This window comes from Alligator mississippiensis, chromosome 1, assembly GCF_030867095.1.
Source record: "Alligator mississippiensis isolate rAllMis1 chromosome 1, rAllMis1, whole genome shotgun sequence".
NCBI lineage: Eukaryota > Metazoa > Chordata > Crocodylia > Alligatoridae > Alligator > Alligator mississippiensis.
Genome location: NC_081824.1, coordinates 213,412,411 through 213,440,401, shown reverse-complemented (window position 1 = coordinate 213,440,401; position 27,991 = coordinate 213,412,411). Strand labels below are relative to the sequence as shown.

The 27,991-nt window shown below is 37.3% G+C and overlaps 1 protein-coding gene across 15 annotated transcripts in view; it reads right to left on the bottom strand.

Moving 5' to 3' along the window:
* Positions 1-354: 354 nt before the first annotated feature.
* The window catches only part of EHBP1 (EH domain binding protein 1), a 364,380-nt gene continuing 336,743 nt past the window's right edge, over positions 355-27,991 (bottom strand). For all 15 annotated transcript variants that reach the window (XM_059719703.1, XM_059719709.1, XM_019500781.2 and 12 more), the window contains 4 exons: positions 9,243-9,342; positions 7,960-8,033; positions 1,051-1,165; positions 355-635 (listed from right to left, as the gene is read on the bottom strand). In XM_059719703.1, coding sequence (XP_059575686.1) covers positions 545-635; positions 1,051-1,165; positions 7,960-8,033; positions 9,243-9,342 — 380 coding nt within the window. In that variant the 3' untranslated portion in view covers positions 355-544. The remainder of the gene's footprint in view (positions 636-1,050; positions 1,166-7,959; positions 8,034-9,242; positions 9,343-27,991) is intronic.

The window sequence follows — 27,991 nt, the reverse complement described above, 5'->3', positions numbered from 1 at the left end:
GGACCTAACTATAAAAATGTAGGTAGCTTATTAAATATTACGTATGGCAGGACTAGATGAAACCATTTAGCGTGATTTTTATTTTGTTTCCCCCCTCTATAATCCTATTATGACAAAAACTTACTTATTTCAAATCTCATTCCTTCTCCAGTAAAGAAATCATGATAGACTTCCCCCCCTACCCCCACCACCCCCCAAGACATCTCTGATATTACCATCACAACAATGTTTCTGTGCAAATCTATGGAACAGAATTTCAACAATATGACTAAGCTCACAAGTAAAACATGGTACAAAGCTAGTTTGCTCAAATGGAAACCCACCCACCCACCAAACCCCTCCACCCCCCACCCCCCCAAAAAACAAAAACAAACCAACCCCAAACTCAAAAAACAATGCAGTTATAGAGCTGGCCTAACCAAATGGAAAAAGTTTAAAATTTTTCAAAACATTGTTTTTTCTTTTCAGTCTTGTGTCAGTATTTTAAAAATGTAAGAAAGGGCTCGACTGCAAAATGCAACTGCATCTGCTCCAAGAAGGCCAGTCACTGAAGGACACATTTCTCTTCTTTCTTGGCCATCTTGCCTTTGTTTTGTTCAAGAGTCCTTTCCAAATGTTCATCTTCTTCCTCAGCCCTGAAACAAACACAAGGCACAATTATTACTGTCCATTTTCTGTTCAGGCGACGTAGTCAAGACACTACCTTACACCTTGGAGTCTCTAGGCAGGGCTAATTTGCCAAAGGAACTCCAATCTGGGATACCCTTCTTAGAGCTAGATGTGAAAGCACCATTCGGGTTGAGGATCTGGATCTAGCCAGAGCCTCCTTTGCTTTAAATTGGATTGTCCTTGACAGATAACCTGAGTGCTTCAAACTTGGTCACTACAGAACATTTGCTGCGTTTGTGTACTGAACTTTTTTTGAAACTTGTACTGCCTGCACAATCCAGACAAAGCAAACCCATGCGCAGAAAAGGCTCATGTCCCTAAAGGATTAACAAAACAGCAATATGGCAAACTTACTGTTTTTCCTGAATATGCCAAACTTACTGTTTTTCTTGAGCATCCAAATCTCTGACCAATGCATCACGTTTATTAACAAGAATAACGAGTTCATCCAGCAAAAGCTGCTCTCGCCTCTTCTGGGCTTCAGTCTTTTGCCAATCTGGGCGATGAAACAAAACAAAACAAAAAGCACACAAATGTACGCCTTGAAATCTGTTTGATCTCAGTCTCTGCATATGACTTAAACTGGTGTCAGATCGGTGGCCTTAGACACAGAGAATGTAATTTCTTTGTATGACCCAATAATGGGGTATATGACTTTAATCAGCCATCGTTTCACATTTTTGCGGATTTGTGTCAACCCAAAATATCAAATTACTGAAAATCTCCTTTTGATTTCCTGTTGTTCTTTCAAAAGTCATCAACACGAATGGACGTTTCTACCTGAATTACAAATGTTTGTGTTAGATTTTGGGATATTATTCCCAGGTGCCTAAATTCAAAATATTTCATAGAACTTCCAACCTATGCCTGGGTAGACCGGAATTATTTTTCCTATGGTGATTAAAAAAAACCCCAAACAAACCAGGAACAAAAGCAGTAATCCGTATTCTGTTTTTCTCATTTACTGTTTGATTTATCTCAATTTGGAGAGCTTGAAGAATTACTTCCGGCTTTTTTTCCACAAATAGGTGGGGAGATTCGTTTGGGAAACGGGAGGAATTAACTGAACGCTTTTTTCTAGAATGAAACTAATCTAATCTAGAATGAAATGCCATCTCCCTGCAAATAACCTATTCTTTGCTAATTTCTTGCTTGCTATATCTAAGCAGTTGGAAGTATCTCACACTGGGCACCATATGCTTCACAACAACTTTAAAAGTAGGTATCAGTTAATTAGCATTTTTCTTTGAAGTAAAAATACACTTGCTAGACCATATTACACAGCACCTCTCCCCATAACAGAATGTAACCCGTTTGTCATTTGTATAGTGACTGAGTCCAGGATTCGTTGCTAAATGACAATTCCGGACCTGATTTCTGAAATGATTTTGTTGTAAAAGATCGGAGGGTGCGCAGACCCTCTCCCGCTGCACTAACTGTGCGCATGTTTATTCCCTGAGGACTCCAAAGGGACATTTCTGATTGTATAGACTCCCTTTTCAGGGCAATGACTCTGGCCCTCTTTTAACAAAGCACTAACTGCATTTCATAAAAATAAGGCAAATTTAACACGGGAGCACTCCTGAAGCCCAAGCCAACTGCTCGCTAGCCAGACTCGAAGGGCTTGTAGCTGTCAATCAACTACCAGTCTACTCCGCCTCCCTCATTAGGAAGGTAAACAATGAAAAGAAGGAGAAGTAGATGATGAGGGAGATAGCAGAACAAATGAGGACCAGGAGGGAAACAGGACACCAGCTTAAAAAAATCCAGAGCCACTGACTCAAGCAGTGTCCTCCCCTCTCTGCACTTTCCAAAAAGCAGAGGAAAGAGAGTGTGCAATCCTTTTGGATTTCTCTCCTCTCTCCATTGCCCTGGGCAATCATGTTAAAACTCACATGGCTGGTGCTTATTCAGATAAACCTAACAATGCACACCAATGGTTACCATGTGAATCTTCACAAACCACACAAGAATGTGCTGGTTCAAATCCCCCTGACCCCCCTCCAAAGCAAAATTTATTCAAGACAGCAAACTGCTCAGAAGCTTTATGAAAGCAAGTGGTGCTAAAAGGAATTTGGTCTTGTATTTACAAATTAAAAATTAGATGCATCATCATGCAATAAAGGTTAGAACAGCAGCAAAAAGCCAGGGATGTGTAACCATTTTTATCAGTCTCTTGCCTTCTGTCTGTGCCCAAGTATCCACAAATCAATATAGGTGTATTTCCACATACAGAAAATACACACAGACACGTGTGTATGCCCCCTTAACGGAAGCAAATCTGTATGATGGCATTTCACAAATGGGGAAGAACTTGATATGGTGACACCATATTCTTTTCCCTCACACTCACGCAGAGAAGCCGGCAAAAAGACTTTTTTTTTTTTCCTTTTCTTTTAAACGGGCTGTTTCTTACCCCTCCATTTTTATGGAAGCTAATTTTCCAGGTGTATACCAAACAGGATACAGAGTCTCAGCCACAGCTACTGGTCATGAATACAACTTACCTCATAATTTTTCTTCGCTTTGAAACCAGCCCCAATGTGGAGCTCAGAAAAAGCTGTTTTTGAGTTGCTAATTTAGAAGACACCCTTTTTATTTTTGTCAATGTATGCCCTTTCCTAGTCTCATGCATTTTGGGGAAGGCTACTTTCATTCACCCTGTTTAAAAATTCTGCCGTCTCCCTCTGAATCTCAGAACAGTCTCTCCATGGAAAGACGGTACTTACTACAAGTAAAAACAAAGTAGTAGTATATGTAGTGTAACCTCCCTTTAAAAAGAGCCTAGCAAAAGCGTGTCTCATGCAATGCTAAGGATTCAATTCAGAACAGGGAAAAATATACGTGGTTCAGCACATTCCCTCAAATTCTGACCCAAGTTGTAGCCTAACTTTTCTATGCTTCCAGTGATCTTCTCACTGACCTCTAGATTTCTCTAAAATGTTGACACCTGAAGATCCAGGTAAAAGGATGGCTCTGGAAAGCACCATTGCTACAAGCCTTTGATCAAGCAATTTAGTTTAAATTTAATGCAAAGTTTAAGATTTTTAGAAACATTCTTGGCTTTACACTGGGCTTCTCAGAGCATCAGTAGCTATTTTCTATGACACCTTGCTTCTCCAGGCAAAATTCAAAATCTTTTTAGTACAATGCTTAATGGAAACCTTGAAAGAACTAGATTTCCTCCATTAAATTCCTACCTATAAATGTAATAGACACAGCTCTCTCACCCCTGGGTAACAAATAACAAGACATTCATATCTCAAATATAACTGATTTTTGTTGTGGATAGCAGCGCAGTTTGTGAAGTTGCTGCACAAAGCTCCATTAGGATGACTACACATTCTCACTTCAGACTTAGCTTAATGATCTTTTTGTACTGCTTCTCAGAAAAAGCGAAATATGTTACTTTCTCCTTAGGAGTAAATACAATTAAATGTCAGTTTGTCAGGGTAGAATGCATGTTTCTGGCCCAGCATTTGAAGGATATTATTTTGTATGTTATTGAATAACCTATTTGTTTTATACAGATAAATACCTGGCAGGACCTTCCTATGCCTGCCGCTTCCCCCCCCCCACCCCCCTCCAAAATTGGGACCACCTTTCAGGAAGAACACAAGTGTAAATATATTTAAAAAGTAACTGTGTGCAAGTTTGGTTTCTACCTGTTGTACATTTAAAGATAGGATTACCTATAACACCTGTCAAGTGTAGTTACCAACGCTGACTACAGCTTTTGGAAGCTACAATATAGGCTGTGATTAATTTGAAGATTTCAGAATAATACTGTTATAAAAGCTACAGTCTGGACAAAAATAGGATTAAGCTCTGAGGCTGTATATGAGCAAAAAGTGTTGAAATCCAAAGCCCCCGTGCAACCGCTTGCAACGTGCAGTTTAAAATTACAGAGTTTGTTAAATTCAGGTTGAAATAGAAACATTTTCAATTATTCATCTTCATGGACTTCATATTGTTTTTTTTTCCCCTGTTGCTTAAACTGATAATTACTTTGAGAAAACAGACAGCCTATTCCAATAGAAACACTTTAATAGAAATGGTCGAAAGTTCTTCTAGTAAAACCTTCAACCTTGCCACTATAATAAATAAGCCAAGCACTTTGATGAAAATTAACACTAGTTTTGTAAAGAGCACATTGGGGGATTGCAGTCAAGTCTTATCTTTAGTTCCAGTCAACTAGCAATCCTGAAAGAGTTTGCATCATCATCAGAGCAGGCCATTTGATAGGATTCTACTGCTGAACCTAATCAATCTATGGAATACTGTGGCTGTGCTGTGTAACAAAGCTAAAATAGATTTACAAATGGGGTTTTAGGGGATAAGCTCCTCCACAGGATTACATATTGATTTTAAATATAAAAAGCTTATCATATAAACCATAACTACAAAAATAGTGAACCTATGCATAAATCCTTTTAGAAGAGCACCCACTTCAAACTATAAGCCAAGAATAAATCAAGATGTACAAAATCCTAAAGAAGATCCATTTCTTGGGCAAAATGAACACACTACCCCAAGGTGTGCAAAAATGAACTTATCTTTTCTAAGGAGGCATTAAATCTGGAACAAAAAAAAAAAGGTAACTGGAGTATGTTTGTACGTCTAAAGCATCCTGCTACTCAGCTCCAAATGCAGTCAAATTCATGCTCTGAAATGCATACTTTGCTTACATGGGACAAACTGCTTTGAATAGGGGCAGTGTTTCCATGTGTGTGTTGAAACAGACCACGTAGGTTGCATTTTCTTCAGCCTATTATAACTCTATAAAACTATTTCAGAGCTTTCTCAGGAGTGAGCAGTTGCAGCAGCAAAATTCACTTGCAAAGACAGGAATACTTTATTGCTGCTATAAAAAAGTACCACTTTACTCTCCCTTTCTTATCTTTGCTGCTAAATGGGAACTAGTACTCCTTTTTTTTTAACCACTGTTGGCCATTCATGTGTTCTGTGGGAAGTACTTTAACACTCCAAAAGACCATTCAACTGCATATGCATCCATTTTAACAGTTGGCTAAGAGGACACTGTCTCCACATCACTGAACATTATAACGGTCAGCACCTCTAAACTACAGTACTGCCCACACACTGCTCAGACTAGCAGGGCAGGCCGATGGCCAATAAATCGCCTTTATCTACAATCAGCAGGCTGCTACCTTTTGCAAGTCTCCTTTTTTCCTGTCATCAACTAGCTAAGTAAATTGGTTGATAGATTTTTAAACAGCACAGCCACATGTGGAAGAGTTAAAGCAATTTACCAAAACAGTAATTATCACCTCCCAACAACTTTTTTTTTTAAGTACCAGTTTGAATCGGAATATTTCTGCTGAGTTGCTTACATTACACAAACAAGCAAACAAACAAACTTCCTTGCTATTTTTGTATCCATATATTTCAGATCGGGAACAAGTGTACACAATGTTAGACCTGTCCCTTTGCATCTTTCACGTGGCATCAACTGCTCATTAACAAAGGGCTAAGTAGCTTCTATGATGCACACTCTACTGTGCTCCTCATTTAGTCAGTTTAACTTTCTGATCTCTTCTACAGCCAACCTTACCACAAATGTCAGTTTTGTGCTGTTGTTCTACAATCACTTTTACAGTTAATATTCAAAATCAAACATACATCAGCAATTAAGCACCTTCATGCACAGAGCCAATGCTTCAAAAATAACATTTTAACTTCTTGTTATGTACTCACAATATTAATAATTGTTTTAGTGGAACAATTCTTTCTTTAATTTGGTTTTAAGTATATTTCAGTGCCTGAGCAATACTGCAGAAGTTCCCAGTGGAATACTAATCACAATAACAGTCAGAATTCTAAAATGCAGTGTAAAACATGCATTATGTTTCTTGTTAAATCCTGGACGTTGAATCATTTTTAAAAACAAAAAGTTTAACTGAGCATCCCACTGTTTGGTACATATTTGCTACTTAAAAAAAATACAGTTTTATCAAAACTGGAGCGTTATTTTCTGTATAATTGTAGGCATGCAAAGTGGACATGAAGTCCTGAAAGAATAAAATGTTAAGGTCCTTTTTAGCACCTTTTTGTTTAAAAAAGGTTTCTGGTTTTAATACATTAATTATTAAATTGCACTAATCTAAGTAATTGCTCTCTCCAGACAGAAAGCAGTGTACACATTTTGGACTCGAAGTTTATCCAAGTCCACTGCGAACTAGTGTTACGTAAGCGTATAGTAACACAGCTATGAAAAGGCTACCTGACACCCCTTGCCTTTTTCCTACAAACTTATGCTTCCAGTGAGGTCTCCAAACTAATTAGAATTGATTTATTATGGATCAGGTACCTTATCAGGTGAAGAAAGAAAATTACCATGGACAGTCAAAGGGTTAAGAGGTCAATACAGAATAGCAAAATCAATTTGCATTGATTAGACAAAAGGTCCATTTTACAGAGCCCAAAGGATTAACTTATAAGCAAACATCTTTGAACTATAAGACAGCATGTGGGACTGAGAAGTATAAGCGGTGCAGCATTATAAAACACTTAAGATATTTAAATAACAAAATAAGGTAAGCAATAGTTTAAGCTATCTGAACATTTATTTTTATTATGAATCAGCCTTTGGATTATTGTATCATTCATTTAAAAGCACTATGGAAGGTATTCAATTGTTGTATTTATCCCCCATGTCAATCTTCCCATGAGTTTTCATTCAGGTAAGGTGACTAGACTCTAGAGAGCTACAGAGAATGAAGGAAATATGTGCAGAAGGATTGTACTAATCCTGATGTTGTATGTGATGAAATATTTGCTTGACACATGTATAATATTTTACCATGAACACTGATGTGATTTTTTTTTTCCTGGTGAACCACTGTTGTAAAAATAAGTTAAATGCAAAAAAAACGAGTCTCATGTACACGGGTCACGATTTTCATTTCCTATGACATGAAAAACACTACCGCTGTACCAAAGCTAGTATTACTTTACTGTATTAAAATAACAAATAAAACATTCTAAAAATATATTGGTCTTTTCCCCCTCTTGTTGCTTTTTATTTTATTTTTGGTCTTTTCCCCCTCTTGTTGCTTTTTATTTTATTTTTTTAAACAAGACTTGTGTTTATGACCTGCTTTCTCCGACACTTGGAATAATTTCTCTGTATACAAAACTTGAGGGATGGGAGGGAAGATGTCTGTACACTATCATTTTGAATAATGTGTGAGAGCTGAATCAGTTCACAGCTGAGCCCTTCTTGCTGGTCTTCCTGTTAAGCGGTTTCACACAGTTAACATTTCTTACCTTCAATGGCAAGCATTGCTCTCAGCTCCCGGTTCAGCAGTTCGTACCGCCTCTCTAGGTCATGTTCTTTTTCCCTAGGCAAGATGCAAAAGTTCATCAATATGTTAATTACTAAATCATTAAACACTTAAAAGAACCTTTAACTTACATTGATTTTAGGACTCATAACTGACTTTTCTCTTTAACTTTAAGCTACTCCAAACAAATGATACTCAAACTTAAAACCTTCCTCAGGTAGAATATTTAGTAATGCTGCTTTTTTCAGTTTCCAAAACGTCTATTTTAGTGAAGTCAGTTTAACTCAATTGTACTATTATATATAGTTAGTATATATTCAGCCTGGGAACAGCTGTTGTGGAATGTGCAAAGCATGATACATTCTTTCTTATCTAAAGAACAAATTCTAGCATCAAACAATTCAACCAGATAGTATGAACACTGAAAGGAATATCCCAGGTACATTCTGACCTAATAAATATGGAAAATTAGACACGGGATTAGAAAGCTTAATAGTTTGAGGTAGATTCTTCTATCAAGTTCAGACACGAGAAGAAATTTGTGAACATGCAACTCATTTTGTTGTATTATAAAGGAACTATGCATATATCTACACTAGGTGGCATACTGAAAGAAAATCAGCTGGTAACTGAGAAATACTGGAAAAGTAGGATTGCTGGGATCATCACAAATCCTAGTTTAATAATGAGTGGTGTTTGTTTGTTTCTTCTTTTATGTCTCCAATAGCTGCCCAATACTGTCCATTTTTTTTAAAGTATGTCGCCATTAACCAAATCTTGCTCTGCACTGATTTCTAAGTAACATTACTGCACTGGAATTCATGGATTCATTTTTCAACACTGCTAAAGTAGTAAAGTGATTTTATAATTCTGTAGAGCAATTATTAGTTTAAATGTAATGTTCTCCATAAAATTAGTCTTTGTAGGTCATATTCCAAGTACATTTCAAATGTAGTTGCATACTTCTGTGCTGTACTTTTATTCTACCGTTGTTTTTGTCTTTGAACATATAAATTGCACTTGATATCTCCCCTCCACCAGCTGTTGCTGATCTTATACCACTGCAATATTTTATACTTTCATGCCTAAAATATCAGAAAAACTAGTGACTTGCTATGTTTGGAAAACCTGGCTTATTTGGGATATTTGAGGGAACATTTTGAAGTCTGATAGAAAGAAAGTAAAAAAAAAAAAAAAGCATCTAAATTCTTAGTAACACACTGATAAATCAACCTCTTGTCAACAGGTTTGTTCATCCATACTTACAGAAGAGAAAGCTGGTTCATTCGTCTTATTAAGGCATTTTTCTTATTAACCAACATGAACCATTCCTGCATCATAGCTTCCTCTTCTTCTGTGTTCCTTCCTACAACAAAACCAGAATTATCATGTATAGGACATTGACAAATTGAGCAACATATGTCAGGGTCCATTTTTTGAGCAGCAGATCTCTCTTGTTATTGGGTATTAAAAGGTAATTTTTCAAAAGTTAGTAATATTATAAGAATAGATTTTGAGTGCTAGGTAGCCTATCATCATCTGACTACTCAGTCTTTTAAAGCTGATATTCTTCAGACATATTTTACTGCTCCTTAACACTGGTAAGTTTTACAGAACTAAGTACAATATGCAAAGAGTGTTCTACCACGTAAACCCTTTTAAGAGGCTTAACTGTTGTTATGTTTCAATGAAAAACTCATGGTGCTGATGGATACATGGTCACAGTCAGGGTCAATAACTAATTAAAATATCATTACAGGTGAAAGCCACTCCACCCACATAAGGTTGGGTATTCAGGATCTATGTAGGTGAAATTCAGAGTGGTTGGTGGGCTGACCATAACCTAGAATCCATGGCAAAGGTGCTGGGCTGTTGCACAGCCTCCCCATTGTTACAAACACTGTTCCATAACTGGGGACCTGATCCTATTCTCAGCAAAGTCAAAAGAAACGCACTGACTTTACAGAAGGCAAACAGGCAGCCAGCTGTCTAGGGGTCCCAGTCTCTGCCTACATCTCCTTCATGGCCTTCTGCATCCATCTATTCAAGACAGCACAAAGGCCTTTCTCATGATGCACAGGAAGGGCGTAGGCACCTTTGTTTAGCTGGTCAGCCAACAGATCCCTTGCACGCCCCTTAAAGGAGGTTCTGCAGTGTCTAGGGTTGTGTTAGCCCTCCGCAACACAGTGAGTTTCATTTCACCTGCAGTAAGGAACTAGCAGGAAGTTCTCAAAGATCCTGATATGGAGCTTGAACCTCCATTTGTTCTAACATGCCAACTCTCACCTTTCTCAAAATTGGGCTGAAAGACATTTTTCATCTGATGTCTTAAGTGAACTATAAGACTCATGATGCATCTCTTACGGTAGAAATGAGTTTGGAAAGAAACTTTCTCTGGTAGCAAGGAAGCTTGAGTCAGGAAATCTGGGGTCTTTCCCTTGGTTTGCCACTACATTACTGTCAACTCAGGCAAGTCTTTCTGCATCTCAGCTGCGCAGCAATAATAATATAGAGATAACACTACTTGCCTATACCTGTAATGGTGCTGAGTATTAGATGTTTGCAAGTGTTTTGAAATCTCTGAGGCTAGGAACAGGCATCGCATTTGTTCTGGACAAGTTGTGCCTGTGTTTGTCCTGGACCAGAAAAATCCCGGGATTGGTGTGTACACACATAGAATCATAGAAAATTAGGGTTGGAAGGGACCTCAGGAGGTCATCTGCTCCAACCCCCTGCTCAAAGCAGGATCATTCCCAACTACATCATTCCAGCCAGAGCATTGTCAAGCTGGGCCTTAAAAACCTCCAAGGATGGGGATTCCACCACCTCTCTGGGTAACCTGTTCCAGTGTTTTATTACCCTCCTAGTGAGACATTTTTTATTAGAAAGATTTTCCTTTGCTGCGACTTGAAACCATTGCTCCTTGTTCTGTCATCTGCCACCGCTGAGAACAGCCTAGACCTCTTTGGAACCGCCCTTTAGGTAGTTGAAGGTTGCTATTAAAGCACCTCTCAGTCTTCTCTTCTTTAGACTAAATAAGTCCAGTTCCCTCCACCTCTCCAACACCCTCCCAATCAGGGTTTAGTAAGCAGCTGAATGCACCAGTGCTTTTCTGCCATTGATTCAATGATGCGATCCTGGGAAAACTGTACAGACACACTTTGTGATGTCCTGCGACACTTCTTATCCTGGGAACCTCTTTAGGGTTTGGCCCAGGACAACAGACATGGATAACTGAAGGACTGTACTTCATCCTGGGATACAATTTTCTCCCGGGACAGATGCAACTTCTGTTTGTAACCTGAGGTAAGTTGCTATAAATGGGGGAAGGCATATTATTAACCTAATGTGATGGATCATTAGGGGCTCAAGAAGCTGGTAAGACAGAAAAAACATTTTGGGTTTTACTTTAAAAGAAAGCTCCTACATTCTGGACATTACCATCGGAAACATGCCCAGTTCAACACAGCTACCCGTCTTGCACACATTTCCAAATAACATGTTAATGTACAGGCTGCACACAGAGTTGCCTTTTTCAAGTGGATATTCCCTAGCTGCACAGAGGATAGCCAGCTGTCTGCTTGGTACTGGTTTCTTCTCCTTGCAGCCCAGTGGCTCTGGAGTCCATAGAGGAAGAATGAGAAAAGACAGGGAGAGGACTGGGCAAGTCAAGGATGAAATACATTGTCTCTGCACTGCTGATGGGTATATACTAGAGCTGTGCGAAACGGCACTGTTCCGTTTTGACTTGCATTTCGAGGTTTTGATGGAACCGTGTTTCATTTTGAATTTTGTTTCAATTCAAAACTGCTGTTGCAAAACAATAAGGGAAGGACTTTGCCTTGTGAAAGATACCTTCCTCAAAACCTCCTCCTCTAGGTTTCCTGCAGGAAGCTATAAAGCCACAGTTCTGCAACACTTATAGTTCTATGTAGTAGCTCAGCATTCCTCCAAAGGCTGTCCAGATGACAGGAATGTTTGGCCCTAAGTTGCAGGTCAAAGAAATTATTTAATTGGTGCAAGTGTCAGGAGCACCAGCTTCTGGAAGCAGACAGTATTCCTCAGTATTTCAGAGGAAAGCAGCCTCTCTCTGGAATGTACCAAGCAGGTTGCAATTTTTTAAAATTTATTTTTATTTATTTATTGGGGGTGGGGGGGGGAGGAGAGGGGAATTTGTTTCTCATTCATGCAAATGATCAATTTACGCCCTGAAGCTAAACATTTCATTCCCCTGAACCACATAGGAAAAAAAGTTTTTCAACCAAGACAAACAGCTATCTGGCTAGAACAATACTCTATTGATTAATTATACTAAATTCAACATTTAGTGGTTGCTTATAGAATACTCTGGGATCTCTGAACAAATGGTGCCCTTACATTTGCTCTCCTTACATTGGTGCCCTTATACATTTGCTATGTTATGTTGGGTTCTGCAAGCCATTTTCAACACACACACACACACACGCACACACACACACACACACACACACACACACACACACACACGCGCGCGCGCGCGCGCGTGCGTAACAGAAACCCTTTACTGTAGTTCTACTGGTTTAGACCAGCTGTGAATCTAACCCTTAGTTTTACCATGACCAATGTTCCAGGGCAAGAACGTAATATAAGATGCTAAGACTTTCTACTTCTACGTAGAAGTTTTTCTTCTACAAATAAAGTTAACTGCAGCACATAATTCAAACATATCTTAGTAAAAGTTGTATCTATCTGGATCTTAAAAACAGATGTGTACCTTCAATATTTTTATGCTTACATGTATACTGACATGAAGTGCTAAAAAAAAAGGGTTTCTTTTGTTTTTTTTCAAGTGAGTCAACAAAGTCTTTAGTGTTTTACAGTATTTTTAATCTTTTGGGGGTAGCTGTTTTTGTATTCACTTTGGACCATGTGATGCCCTGACACCAGTCATGTGATATCGACTGCGATAGGCACAAATCCCCGGGCAGCAACAAAAGAAGAAAGAGTAAAAAGAAAAAGCTGAGAAAAAGCTTGCAATTTGGAAAAAGGCCAATTGTACCCTGGTGAAGGCCTTTTTGATCACTGAAATGACACATGTGTGCAATATTAATAGCAATAGATTGTGATTTTTTTCGACCAAGGGTTTTTAAATTCTTGTACATACATCTAAAATAGATACTTCACAACAAATAGAGTAAGCCTCACTGCCACATAAACAATTTTAAAATTGATATTTTCAAACACCACAGTATTAGCTAATTTACTAAATTCAGCATTATTTTCTTCAGTGGGAGATTGAATAAAAAACATTTTCAGTCAAGAAAAATAGCATGCTGATAGAGTAGTGATATCTGTAAATTAAAAGCACACTTGCAATTGCTAAATGAAATAAAAACATAGGATTCCCCCTTACCACCCTCCCCTCCCCAATTCATTTCACACTTCCACTTAGTAAAACTGCTCAACTGAACTGCTACGGCTGCTTATTCCCGTTTATAAAGTGTAAAATGAGTATTTAAATAATTTGCTACAAATGTTTGAAAATTCAGAATGAGAAAATATCTATGTTCCTCTCTGGAGAAACAATACAGATTATTTAAATGAAGCAAAAAACATGTTTGAGAACAAATCGATAATGTGTGTGCAAACCTCTTATCTGAGCCAGTACAAGATGATGAAAATCTATAAATAGCCCACAGATCTTAAACATAAAATGTTTTTTTTCTATAATACATGCATTACACCATTGTTTTAGATTTTTTTAATGAAAAAAAAAAACCTTTTAAAGCTAGTAACTTGGACCATTACAAATTAATCCTGACTTTAATAACTGGTTAAAGACCCCTTCAGCTTTATAAGTAACAAAAAATATTAAAGCCTGTGATCACAGCGAGCTTTTCTCATTTCTCCTCTAACCATTTGTTATTTAATCCAATACTAGTAATCCAATTTGTCCATCAGACTTTTAAAGGGCAGAATGCAACTTCCCCAGCTTAGACACTTTTCAAAGTACAATATATTTTTCAAATGAATGCTGGATGTTTCATTTTTTTCCCCAACTGTTCCTAGCTCTAATGTATGAGGAAAAAAAGAACAAGATGAACATTGTTCGTACTGATTAAGTAAGAGCTCATTAAAGAGCTGTCAGTGCCATACTTTGAATATGCATGAAGCATATAATCAGATCTAGTACCGTCACTAGAGGAGAATACGGTAAGTACAAAGGATTGATTTAATTACTTAGAGTGGGCTGCGGTGGTAAAGCAGTCTTGTTAGTGCAAAAAGAAAAGGAGGTTGTATTCTGGCACGGTTAGGGGAAAAAGGCAGTTTTAGCTTCTGCCACAATACCTAATCTCAGGATAAAGCACTTTACATTGTAGCTTAAAATGAAGACTGTCAGTATTCTAAAAAGGCCAGAATTCATCTTATCTTGTTTAACCTCACCTGGTTAACTCTCTAGCATAATGTATTTATTCTCTTTAACGCATAATTACGGTTATACCTTTTTATCCTATAGCCACAACAGTGACTTCTGAAAATAAAATCTTAAAATAAGACTCTTTAGGTCTGCAAATACCACATTCATTCAAAATGCAGAGTAATTGAAAGATGCAACAATAAAAATGAAGATGAAAGAGTATGGTTCATCACTCTTTTAAAGTAAATATAAAAAGCCAAGGCAATGTTTTAATACAATATTACTCAATATTTTGTAGTGAGAATTTTTAGCAATGACTCCTTCATTAATTTCCTTTTTTAAACAATAAATTCCTGCTTTGTTTTTCCCTAGGAAACCTGGGGAATTTTCTCAAATCAACTCTCGCATTGCCATTTTCTAATTCATTGTCTGGCTTGAGTGCCGAAGGATGCATGTTCTATTCTTCTCTTCACTTGACATCTACCAGATCCCTCCTCAATGATTTGGAATGATCCCAATACCAACAATGAAATACTCCAAGACCTTAAATTCTATCAACAGATACATACAGGCCAATCCCATTGACTTTTAGGTTTAGGCCCTGCACTGTAATATCCCTCATACCAGAATCAAAAATGGCTGTAGCAAAGCGTTCAGTGACTGTCCAACACATTAAGAGTTTATTTAATGACACCAGTTCTACCATAAATTGGCTCATGTCTTTTGGTTAATCCCATGCACCAAATAATTATTTTCATGACTGTTATTAAATGCTGACTCGCACTTTTTTCATTTGCCGGATTTTTTAATTAGAAGCCCATTTTTATGTTACAAATTTTTGAAGACAGCATAAATGAATAACTTATATTTTGATGTTGCACATCTTTGACACTGCTTTATACAGTATCACTTATATTAAACACTATAGGATTTATTAAGAGGCCTGTAGTCTAAGTCATATGTTGATTCCTTGTTAAACATTTTAATGACTAGTACTCTGATAAATGGTTATTTTGAATCACTCTAAAAGCATCATTCATTTTTTTTCTGCTAAAAAACCCCAAAACAACCCCCAACCCCTGATCATCCAGCAGCACTTCCATGTACCATGAGGCTCATTATCATTTAAGCCTTTTGGGCAGCTAGACAGTTAGATAAACTGAGAATGGATTAACCTAGTATGACTGTACATTTCTAAGAAACCAGTGAAAGAAGTGCTACAAAATGTTATGAATGCCACTTAAAAGAGAGAAAAAGCAGCAACATGTAGCAACAAGACTAGTTTACTATATAAATGGATGAACACAGTAACTCCTCTACACTTTATGCCATCATAAATCTGTCAAGACAAGTAAATAGATGAAAATAATGTTTTTTTAAAAAATTGTTAAATCTACATGTATTTAGCTGTTGTGCAAAAATGAATTACAACCCACAGAAGATATCTATTAAAAGGTTTCTACCAGCATCCAAAAGCAACACATTCAGTCTGGCAAGAAATAACAGGCTTACGGAAATCACTTTGTATGCTGCCTTAAGCAGCAATTGTTTTTAAGTTTTATTTGCACTGCATATTCTGTGCACCATGGTATAATGGTTAAACAGAAAATTCCACATGTCTACCCATTTACTTCAACAGAACAATATGAAAAAGAACCTACTTAAGTCACAGCCCATTCTTCACTCATTTGCTGATGTTTACACACAGTTTTAAAATAGAATAGATGAAGCTTTCTTCACTCAACACACTTGGGTGAAGAGGCCAGAAGGAGAATGCCAGCGCATGTGAACTAGAGATGGGTGAGTAATGAAAAAACTGGCCAAGGTCTATATGAGAGGACATGCTATTTGTTTTTTGTGACTGTTCCAATGACAATCTGGCAATCACAAAATTGTTGGTGCATTCCTAAATTTCCACAAATTTTGGCCTGAACTTCTTTTGAAAATCTGTAAAAATGCACTATTTGCCCATGCAAACAAATGTTTTATTCATCCAATCAAGATTAGCAAAATGTCAAAATGCTCATATGAAAGAAACTGGAATTTTTTACCGCAGAGAAGATGTACATATAAAATAATGAATGCCAGAGAAAAGATAGAGCAGGAACTTTATTTACCACGTCTCCCAGAACATGGTCATGGGAAAACTCAAAGAAATTGAAGGGTGGCAAATATAAACTGATTAAAAATAAAGAAAAAAAAAATTTCCTAAACACTTCTCATTACCTGTAGAGCTCATTGCCACAAGCTATCAGTGATGCTAAGAGCTCAAAAAGGCTGAACAGAAATCAAATACCTGTATGGAGTGTTGTAAATGTAAATATTAAAATAAAACAAACTCAAAACCACTCCTCCATCCAAGACATTGAGAAGGAACCTAACTCCTCATGCTTTAGAACAAACCCAACTATTAGAAGGTATGTGGGAACTTTCCCTAAGGCTAGGTTATACTATTACTGCCAAATCATAGATGCAGATTTTCTTCTGCTCTTTTGAATCAGCTGGTACTGGTCACTGTGGGAAAGGATATTTTGGAACTAATATGACAATTAAATCTTGATCTAATATGATCATTCTCACGGTTTTATGGATCAGTCAGGGAATAGAAACAATACCATAAGTCTCAGGTAACGACTCAAGACATCACATGCAGAAAGCAGTCAAAAGACCCAATCCAATCCCAAATGAAACCAGTGGAAATCTTTCCATTGACTCCAACAATGCACTTACAATGGACCCAAAGGAAACAGTTTCTGAACAAACCAATTGAATAGTGTTAATCTATATCAGTAGGTACATTCTTGAATATAACAAATGCCTTAGTAGGAAGGGTTACATTCACAATAAATATTATTTGCAAGAAATAATTATGGCAGCTCCAATTTGAGGTGTGTCAAGTCATACTGAGAATTCTGGTCAAGATTTTGCAAAAGTGACTAGTGAGTTTGGATTCCTCAATTTTGGGTAGCTTTAGCTGAGGCATTCTAATTTGCTGATTTGCTGAAAAAGAGGCTCCTTCATAGTGCCCCAAGTTGGGTTCTCAAAATCTGAGAACCCCTGCTATCACAATTCACTTTTGAAAATATTGGCCATATACAAGTCCATGTACTGTGAACTACTTTCTTATTGTAAGAGGGTTTTTGTGTGGATTACCAGAAAAGCAAAAAATGCCAAAAGAATCTGAGATAATTAGTGCAGCAATAAGGCTGGATGCAGCTATGCTGCATGTAAAGACAAAGTTCAGACAGGAGACATCTGCTACTACCACTAGACACTGTGAACACCAGGCACAAGATACAGTGTTTCTGAACCATTAAATAGTTTATTTGATTTTATTATTTTATTATGGTAAATAGACAAAAAGGTTATGCACATGACATTTCCAATGGGAAACTGGACATCAAAGAGCAAGCTTTCAAAACAAAATCCTTAGTTACCAATAGAGGACAGTCCAGGGCTGCAGCTGGAGGCATCACATCATCACCGTGCTTAAAATAATGTTATGACATTTTGAGTTTCAAAATAAAGGGGGGGGGGGGGGAAGATGATGCCTTCTCCCTTAAAACTTAGTAACTGGAAATGTGTAGTGAATCAGGTGTTCTGTCACTGACTCCATAAGCAGTACCTTGGAATTGTGGTGCTCAGCCTACACCAGAGAAACATCTCTGGCCTCTCACAAAATAACCTCACTGGTTACTCCAAAATACCTGAACTCACTGAGAAACTACCAGATAAACAATTTGGATGAACTCTATTAAAAGCATCAGTTCTCAGATGAGGGAATGAAGTTCTGCTCATGGCTTCCCCTGTCTGAACATTATGGGAAAATACTGAATGAAAGTTAAGAACAGGTTTCCTTATCGACAGCGCTCTTGCCACATTTCAAGCAGCTTCCAAAAAGACACCAATGTTTACACACACAAAGAAGTCTAGCAAAGGTAGGACATGACTACCAAGAATCTGCCAGATGGAATTATTTTATGGAGTACTGTCTCTATCTCAGAGCTGAAAAGACCAGCGATGGAGGCAGTGGGGAATGTAGCCTTAGGCAAACAGTGGAAAGCCAAGCAGGCTGTGTTGGCACAGCCCACAATTGCCCCCTTGCCATCAATGGCCATGCCCGGTGGGGCCCCTTAGCCCCTGGTTCTGGGGCAGGCCTTGTTCCTAAATTTCCTGGCCTTCCCTGGAGGAAATTGTTCCATGGGCCATATGTTGGATGCCCCTGAACTCAAAGAATGCCAGATCTCATAGGAATTGGGGCAAGAGGAGAAAACACTTCAGCTGAGAGTTACCTTGGGTTTGAAACTGGGAACTACCCAGTGTATAGATATCGGTATGAAAGATAGTAAATAGACACAGCGCATGAAAGGGCATTCATTTTCTTCACTCTACAAACTGATGTAATGACTATCAGAATATTACCTTGGTAGAAAGCCAGTAGCAACTGAATAAATGGTCTTGAATAACCATTTACAGAGCTGATTAAGAACTATATGATAGACTTAGGATGGAACTGCTTACCAAGACCAGGAAGAGACATGGTTTATGCTTTCTAAATTCAGATCAGAGGGGGTGCATCTACATGTGCGCCCAACTGCTCAGTTGCTGCTGTGCAATCATTTAGTACTACTTGATCTAGTACTTGCTCTAGCAAGTACTAAATGACTGTGCAGTAACCACCAGTACTGCACAGTCCCAGCACTGCATGGGTTGTTTCTGACCCTACCACACAGTAGCGATGGCATCACAGTTCGTGCCTGCTGACGCTACATCGCCATAGCTCATTGCTACAGCGACATAGCATATTGTGTAGACGTGTTCAGGAGGTAAGAGTTCAACTGAAAATCCCTCAGCAGTTTGATGCTTTTTGCCTTTAGAATACTAAATGAATGAGCTCAGTAGCTCTTGCACAGGTGTAAATAGCTTTGGACCTGAATTCTTAGTGCCATGGCCAAGGTTCCCAGTCCAGGATAATGATTACAGAAGCTCTTGACATCTACTTTGGTTTCTGAGATCTTTTGGAATTTAGGAGAAGCTATGGGCTGAGGAAAAAAGTACCTCAGCCCCCTGTTCATAATGCAGCAAAATGTATCCACAGCCCACAAATTGAAATCTATCAGTCATCTGTAAAATATGTGAAACTTTTTTTGCTGCTGTAACACAGTGATCTATGCCTGAGAGTTCTCCAGAAAAAACTGTCTGATGTATGCTGGGCCCAGGAACCATTTGCTGGAAGAAAAGGCTGGGTGTTGAGCTTTTGTGCTTTCAGATTGAGAAGTAACATCAGGCACTTTCCTCTGAATGTTTCTAAGTTTTCTTCTGCTGGCCACTGCTTCTCATGCCAGAGTTTTTATCCTACTTGCTTTTTCATTTAACAAATGGATGTCTGGATGTGATGCTGCATTGGTAGGAGGGGTAGCCTGAATGGCCTCACAAATCACTCTTGCGGTTTAGTATGGGTCACGCTACCCTGATGTTTACCAATTTTTGCTTTATATTCTTCATAACATTTTTTCCTGATGCTGAGAAGGAGGTGGTATGTGTGCGTGTAGGGGGCACATTGTGTACAAAATGCATTTTTGAAGGGAAAGACCTGAGTTCAGCACGATGCTCCAAAGAGATGATGCTGTCTTGCAGGTGAAAAAACACAACTAGGTGATTATGAGTCAACAGTGTCCTATTGATGCAAAAAAAGAAGTCAACTGGAGTGTATTAACTCCTGCGTTAATAGGAGTGTTGCATGCAATTCACAGGAAGTGATTCTTCCACTCTATTTAGCTTACCTGGCATACCTTGCCTGGGTTTTGGGGCCCATACTTCAGAAAAGACATGGACAAACTGGAAAAAATCCAAAGAAGAGCAACAAAAGTAATAAGCTATCTAGAAAACATGATCTACATAAAAGGAAAGTCTGGAAAAAAAATAGGATTATTTACTATGGAGAAGATAAGACTGAAGGGGATTTGGTAGCAGTCTTCAATTACGAAAAGGATGGTTGTAAGGGGGAGGCTGACAGATCATTGCATGTGTCCAGAGGGGACAGGTAAAAAATTAACAGCCTTAAAATTCAACAGGGGATCTTTAGGTTGAAAGTGAGGAAGAACTTCCTAACTACGAGGGTAGCTGAGCGCTGGAACAGGTTACTCTGAGAGATTGTGGAATCTTTTATTACTGGAAGTTCTTTCATGCCCACTGGACAAACACATGGCTAGGACAGTTTAGACAGGGAAAAGCCTTTTGAACAGGGTTTTTGATTACAGACTTCCAGTTCTATACCTATTTTTCTATTACTCTATTTATTAGAGGATTTGGTAATAATTATAACGCATTTTGAAGATAAACCTTAATAATATAATGTTGGTTTCCAAAGAGTAAAAATCGACTGATGCAAATTTTTGTGGACTGTTCTTACATAGAACCTAACCGATACATTGTTTCACTTAAAACCCTTCATCATTCTTCCTCTCACAATTTACTACTGGCTTGTAGTGTCATTATAGTCTCCTTACCACAGGTTGATCTGTTATGGCTATGTATAAAACCAGAGACATTTATAATGAAGACGCTGAGAAAGCTTTACCGTAACAACTCAACCAATGGCATCATATATGTATGCTTTGTATTGTCTTAATTTCTGGGAAGGTTTCTTTTCTGTTATTTCATAGTAGCAGATAACAAGGCTTGTCCTTTTTCTTGAAAAATATTTTTCTGATTTTCCATTTTTTGGAGCAATTGCCATCGCCATGCTGCTGTTTTGGTTGCCATGGCTTATGTACACATCCAAATTTCCCATAATATAACTGGCTATCTCTTTGCAATCTTATTATTTAGTCAGTTTTCAATTCACCTAATGTTAATTATGCTGAGGAAAGTAAAAATAATGCTATCGATTGGTACCACATTAACTGGATGCTGTAGTCACAGTGCATTACTTGTTTATTTTTCGAGTAAGATAATAAAATACTGAATGATCACATGTTGCTATCAACTAATCAAAATGTGTTACATAGATGCATGAATATTTCTGCATTTGAAATTAAACTCTACTGATCTCTTCCATTTTTTAATTTTTATACAGAGACCATATTTTTGTTATCATTCTTCAGGGTTTCCATAAGAAACCAATATGCCTACTCATGGAAGAATAATAAACTAGTCATTAGGAGTTAGGCCCAATATATGTATTTTAAGCACAGGATTACTGATCAAGTCCAAAGAAGTACAGTTTGAATAAATACACATGCATACATACAAACAGCATGCAGTACATCCCGCCATCTGAACTTGCAAAGATTTACCACTGTACCCTTCCCATAGGTTGGTAACAGAATTGTTATTGAGTCTTACTCGGAAGTAAATCTGAGCCCTCAAAATTATTCTGTTTTACCACTAACACTAGTGGCTACAGATACATCAGACTTGTTGAGATTTTAAATTATATTTCAAAGTCTAAGCTGTTTTAGATAGTATGCTTTTTTGCAATTACAAATTTGTATGATAGATTAATAAGCCTCTATAATGCAAACTGGAAAATTAAGCTTTGTATTCAGGTCTGTGAAGTTGCAGGACATTTTGGGGGATTTATTTTTGATAATGAATCTATACATACACACATCATCAAGCACCCATTGGAAAACAGAACACTTCAAGTGATTAATATAGCTAAAGGGGACAGATAAGAGATCGGTGACACAATCACCTGGTAAAAACCGTAAAAGGTGTTGTATTAAAAGGCTTTTACTTTACATGTGAAATAATACTAAGAAACCTGTATTTTAGCACTTGTACTCAACAAGCACTCCAAACTATGCCATGATGAGAACAGAAACCCATCCTTTCTAATAATCTTGTGACAAAAGCTAAAAGACATCATCCTATTAACTAGTGATCTCAACTGCTAATGCAGAGTACTTCCTGGTGCCTTTTATGTAGAATGCTGCTATTAAAAAACCACTAAACATTCACTGTGAACAACACAGAATCATTCATCTTTTATCAGCATCTCTTGTTAGAAGAGTATGAGAAGGGCTGAAGGTGTCATTGATATTATAGAGTGGAAATTAATCAGAAATTTTTCTCATATTTTCCTCCTCACACTAATTTACTTTTGTACAAATTTCCCCCTGCTAAAAAGTTCATACCCAACCCCCTGTTGTACTCTTTTAAGTTGAGAATATTCAACGAGTGCGTCAACTGAAAGGCACCAGGTCCTAACACAAAAAGCATTCGAAATTCTCATTTAGTTGTCTTTATTTTGCTAGCGCCATGTGGTCCTTGAAGATGTAGAAAACACGGGAAGCCGAGTAAAGATCAGAGCAAGCTCATTAGCATTCTGACAAAATTGGAGTGGTGGAGATGTATAGTTTGCCTAGTTTGTCGTTTTGAAAGCTACCGGTGGTAAGCTTTCTATTTCATTGTGCTTTTGTCTTTTTTGGGGGTTTTCAACGCAGCAGGGTGTTTGTTAGCCTAGGCTTTCTCAGTGCATTGTGGGAACCTTTCCTGCACATTCAGCCTATATAGTATCATTCTAGTTCAAGTCAAAAAGTTTTTTTTCCTACGTATTTAATAATAACCTATACTAATGTATAACGATTGCCTTTATGTCAATACCCATTCCAGGCAAGCACCTGAATTGTTGAGTTTTAAAAAAAAGGAGCTGTTTTTTTAAATGCTTCTTAAATATGTTGCTATTTTTCTTGAAAAGGAATTAATCTAAATTCCACTGTTTACAATAAACTAGGAATGAATTTGAGACAGGTTCAGATGATTATAATTTAAAAGCAAGCCTTTCACTATATAACATCCCAATTCTATTTCAGGGACTCTTGAAGAAAAGATTGGTTTATGCTCCAGAATTATGTAAATAATGAATTACCTCTTAGAAGACCTAAAGAACTTATTACTCTGGTCATTTGATTTTTTTTAAACATAAGGCTCACTTTGAAGGGCTAAAAGGGCTACATTAATGCTGCTATTCAACATGAACGTTTCCAAGTTGCAATGAAATGGATAAAGGTCTTTTTAGATGAATTTATCTGCTAAATCCTTGTGGTTGCCCTCCTATCTTGGATGATGACCCAAAAGAATGTCAACAGCTCATTTCCCAGAAAGCTGGAAAGAGTCACTATGCAAGCCATAATCTGCACATTCTCAAAGAACCATTTCAAACATTACATTTCACAAGCTGTTTAAAGTGATTTTTCTCTCATCTCCACTATCCTAACAGTACTTTTGACATCAGTGCTTCTGAAATGATGGGTTAAACAAAGTTGAAACATGACTTCAGCATATGGCCCCCACATTCCTATTCTTACACATGTACACACAGACTTTCTATACTATGCTATGCAACACTATACATTTTATACCCACTTTAAATTTACATTATAAAATGATGGCCACACTACATGAGCAACAAGCAAATAATGATCCAAATATAATACGTAACACCTGATATGCTGTTTGTATTTTTAATGCAGTTTCTATCAAGTGATAATTTTCACAACTGCATATATCCTCCTACCCTGTTAGAACAAACCTCACCTTGAAAGGACGTAAAATGATCTATATATTGATGCAGCTAATTTTATTTAGGAATGTGGACTAAAGATATATTTACTTAGCAATATAGAAAGGATTATCTAATATTAAGGGGCAGACTTCATTTTATGCAAAACCTTAAGAATTCATTTGCCTTGTTATATATTTGGATAGCATCAGTATGTTTATCTAATAGCATTATAGTTGCATCAAGCTCTTCTTACCAGGAAAACAAATGTCCTAACAGAGTGGATGCAACCTTTAAAAAAACCAATATAAGCAGTTAAGTTTCTTGTGACTGTGAAAGCTCTGAAATGCCAAAATTACATTTAGGGTGAGGACTGACAGAGCCATTTTTGGTTTGTCATGCTGAATTCTAATTTCTCTTTAAGTACGCATTCAATGCAGTTGGCTCTATCAAAAGGTATTTTGTAATGTTAATGTTATTATATATGATAAAGTATACTACTTAAATGGGCACTGGGGAAAAAAACTTTTCAAAGTCAGTAACAACCATTACTTGAGATAAAAAAAATGTGAGAGTCTGTCAGATTCAGGATTTCACCCACATTTAAATCTATTGCAGACACTGTCACTATCCAACCAGGCTCAAACCCATAAGAGATTCAAATAAACTGGAGAGAGTTATAGTCTCAACAGTAAAGATGACTGAATTATTTCCTATACTTTGCAATGTGCTTATGGCTGCAAATTATTTATCTCCTTCACTGCATTCTCCTACCAAAGTTTCTTGAATAAGATTCGTCTGGACCAGCCATATCAAATTAGAGGGCAGTCAGGAGTGTCTAAGTCCAGCTTTAAAACAAATATCATAACAATTACTTAGCCATATGGAAAATAGGGTATGCCTTTCCTGAAAGGCTTTATACATTTTCTATCTTAAATTTCAACTTCATTAGAAACTATTTCTGACTAGCAAGCCACAAGATTGCTAAATATCTAACTGCTAAACCACCATGAAGACAGAGACTTTTTTAATGGCAGAACTTTTTCTGAGATGCAAATGAACAATAATCTAATTTCTACAGCAAATTAACTGAAAGATTCATTCTAATGTTTTCAAAGTCTCAGAAATTAACTGCCTTTCAAAACATATGTAATATATACACATACATGCACACATACACATATACACACGCTAACAGTATCCCCCATTATACCAAACTTACATCTTCAGAAGATCTCACATTGTACTTATGTTTAGGTTCCTATGACTTAAAGGCCAGATGTTTCACAAATGACCAACAATTGGAGGTTAGAATAAATTAATGACTGATTTCTGAGCTTTGATGGAATTAAGCATACTTCTTTTCTCAATGTGCCATGTGAATGTTCTCCCGTTAAACTTTTTTTTCTTTTTTTTTGACAAGTGAGGCCACCCGGCAGAAAACAACTGATGCAAAACCCAGGAGTAATCCCTCTGTTTAGTTCAACACTGTGGTTAGCCTTAACACTGCCTCTATTATCCAATGGATTTAGAGAAACTTTCATTTATTTGTTGGCCTCAGTTTTCAACTTTGTTGCCTTTTTTTTTTTTAAAGAACCCAAGACCTATTCCTATGTAAATACATTTGCATACAGTCACAATGAAACATTCTGGGACTCTGATTAAACTTGCACAACTAGATAGCTGCTGTGTGCATATTTGTGATCTCCACATAAGCACTTTCACAAATACATACAAGTAAATGAAGTTGGTGTCAATGCTGCAAGAACCTCTAAAATTTAAAAGAAACACATCACTGCAGACTATGTTAAAATGCCTAAGCTGATGTTATGAAAGAATATACGATTCTGTCTATAGGACAATAATACAATGTTAAATTATTACCAAAACAAAACATGCAATGATCATAAAATCTTTTCCATTTAGGAAATGTTAAGATCTGAATTGTTATTGATGCACGATCTCTTTTCATACTATATTTCTGTAGTAGTAGCACAAGGAATCATTGCTCACAGAAATCTACTTTCCAGTTGTTTTTTTCTTATCACTTGCTTTCATAAACAAAATCCATAGTAAAATGTATCATTATGTTTGACCACAAAACATAATGAGCCCTTTTTTTTTTTTTACAGTCATTCAAGTACATAGCTTTGCATTCAGTCATTCTATTTTGCAATAGTATAATTATTCATATCTCTAACATTATAATCTTGAAAATAATCAAGTGTATAATCTGTGCAATTTTTCCATTAAAAAAAAAGAACACCAATATTTTAAAGCATTTTTTGGTAGGAGAGACATTATGTACTTCCTTCTCACAAAGAATTATTTTTCCTTTTTCTGTCACTGTTTATTGTATGCCAGCCAGTGTAATTTAAAGTAGTTTTGTTAGACATAATTAGAGAGATTACACTTCATAGGAGACATTGCAAACAATGACCTGAGTCTCTTTTTTTAAATGGAGGACCTGGTTTTGCATGAAGGTCTAGTTTTCAAATTCCTGAAAAGTTCAGTGAGCATAATCTGGTTTGAAACTTATTTAATTCACACTAGTGAAAAGGCTGCAATGTATTCAAATATTTTAAACTACCAGTATGAACTGAATCTTGTATATCAAAGAAACTGAAGGCGAGAAAATGACAGGAACAACTGTAAACTTGTTAGTAACTAGAAGAATCAATTTGTAAAACAATTCTGAATTACTACTAATTTTCCTAGTTATTAGTACTGAACACATATGTTAAGGGTCCACTATCCCATGTAAATACAAAACTGATTTTCCTTGTTGGACTAAGCACATCAATACAAAAGCAAATGAACTACCAAAGTGCCCTAATTAACAATTTTGCAAGTGAATGCAGACATTAGTGCCACACTACAACCATTAAAGTCTATTCCATGCCATATCTGTTTCTGTTAACATTTCAATAGGCCAATTAAATGACCTTTCCCCCCCCCCCCCAACTCAATTAAGCTATTTGAACATCAATTGCTAACTTACCATGTATTTATGCAAAATGGGCAAGTACGAGATTCATTTTTCAATCCTAATTATGTTTTGAAGAAAACTACCTCAAATTTACTGTTCTAGCATTTTATATGGTTGGTGCCTGGGGAAAGGACTCTCCCCAGGGGCAGGCTGGGATTTTGGCACAAGCTGGTTTGCAATAGGTGGATTAATGGTCACCTGTTGTGGATAGATTGGCATAGTGCCCTGGGGCAGCTGAAAGGAAGTAGGTGTGGGACATATATTTATACCCACCAGTGACCATGCCATTTGGTTTCTCTGGGCAGCTGTTTGGCCCTTTGTGGGGGCAACAGGAGAGAAGCTGTTTTCTATTTCAGTGTGTTGGCATAACACACAGCTGGCTGTCACCAGTGTAATCCTTGATAGCACAGGGTCACACTAACCAACATCCCTAGGTCCTGAAAATTTTTCCTTCTTGTAGCACTCTAGATATGTCAACGGGTGTGTTTTGCCTACCTCTATGCCCTTTCCTGGGGTATGGGGCAGGTGGTTCTCATACTACTTGAAGCTTCTTTGAGCCACTTAAAAGGGAGTGATTTGCTGGCATCTGCAGTTTAGCAATAGTGATCAGTTGTGTTACACGGTCAGAGCATCTGAGTAAAGGGTGTAAGCACAATGCTCCAAATCCTTGGTTTGGATGGGAGGCTTCATGGGCATCAATGACAATACTAAGAGCATGTTTTTAGTTCTAGGCCCACCCTTGGGTACGCAGGTCAGAACTGGTGGCGTGAGGAGAGGCAGTGCATCTCCAATTGTTTAGAGTTAAACTCTTGTAGGCATGATGAGTCTAAGCTTGATGGCACAGGAGGATGCTTGGGTGGCAATTTTAATTTCAGTGGTATATTTAGGTCTAATAATTCTAAGAATACTGTTTTGGTGAGAATGCTTTCAACTAGAGATATAAACTGACTTTGGGCTGTTCAGAGACAGTACTCAGTAAACACCTGCTTCCTTTCAAAATGCAGATTTTAAGGCAAAAAGAAGAGCTGGATCTTAAAAGTCAATTCAAGAGGAAAATGTATAAGTGGAGTGGGAGCAGAAATCTTCTCTTTTTCCCTCCTTAGTTCTTAAAAAATGTTTAT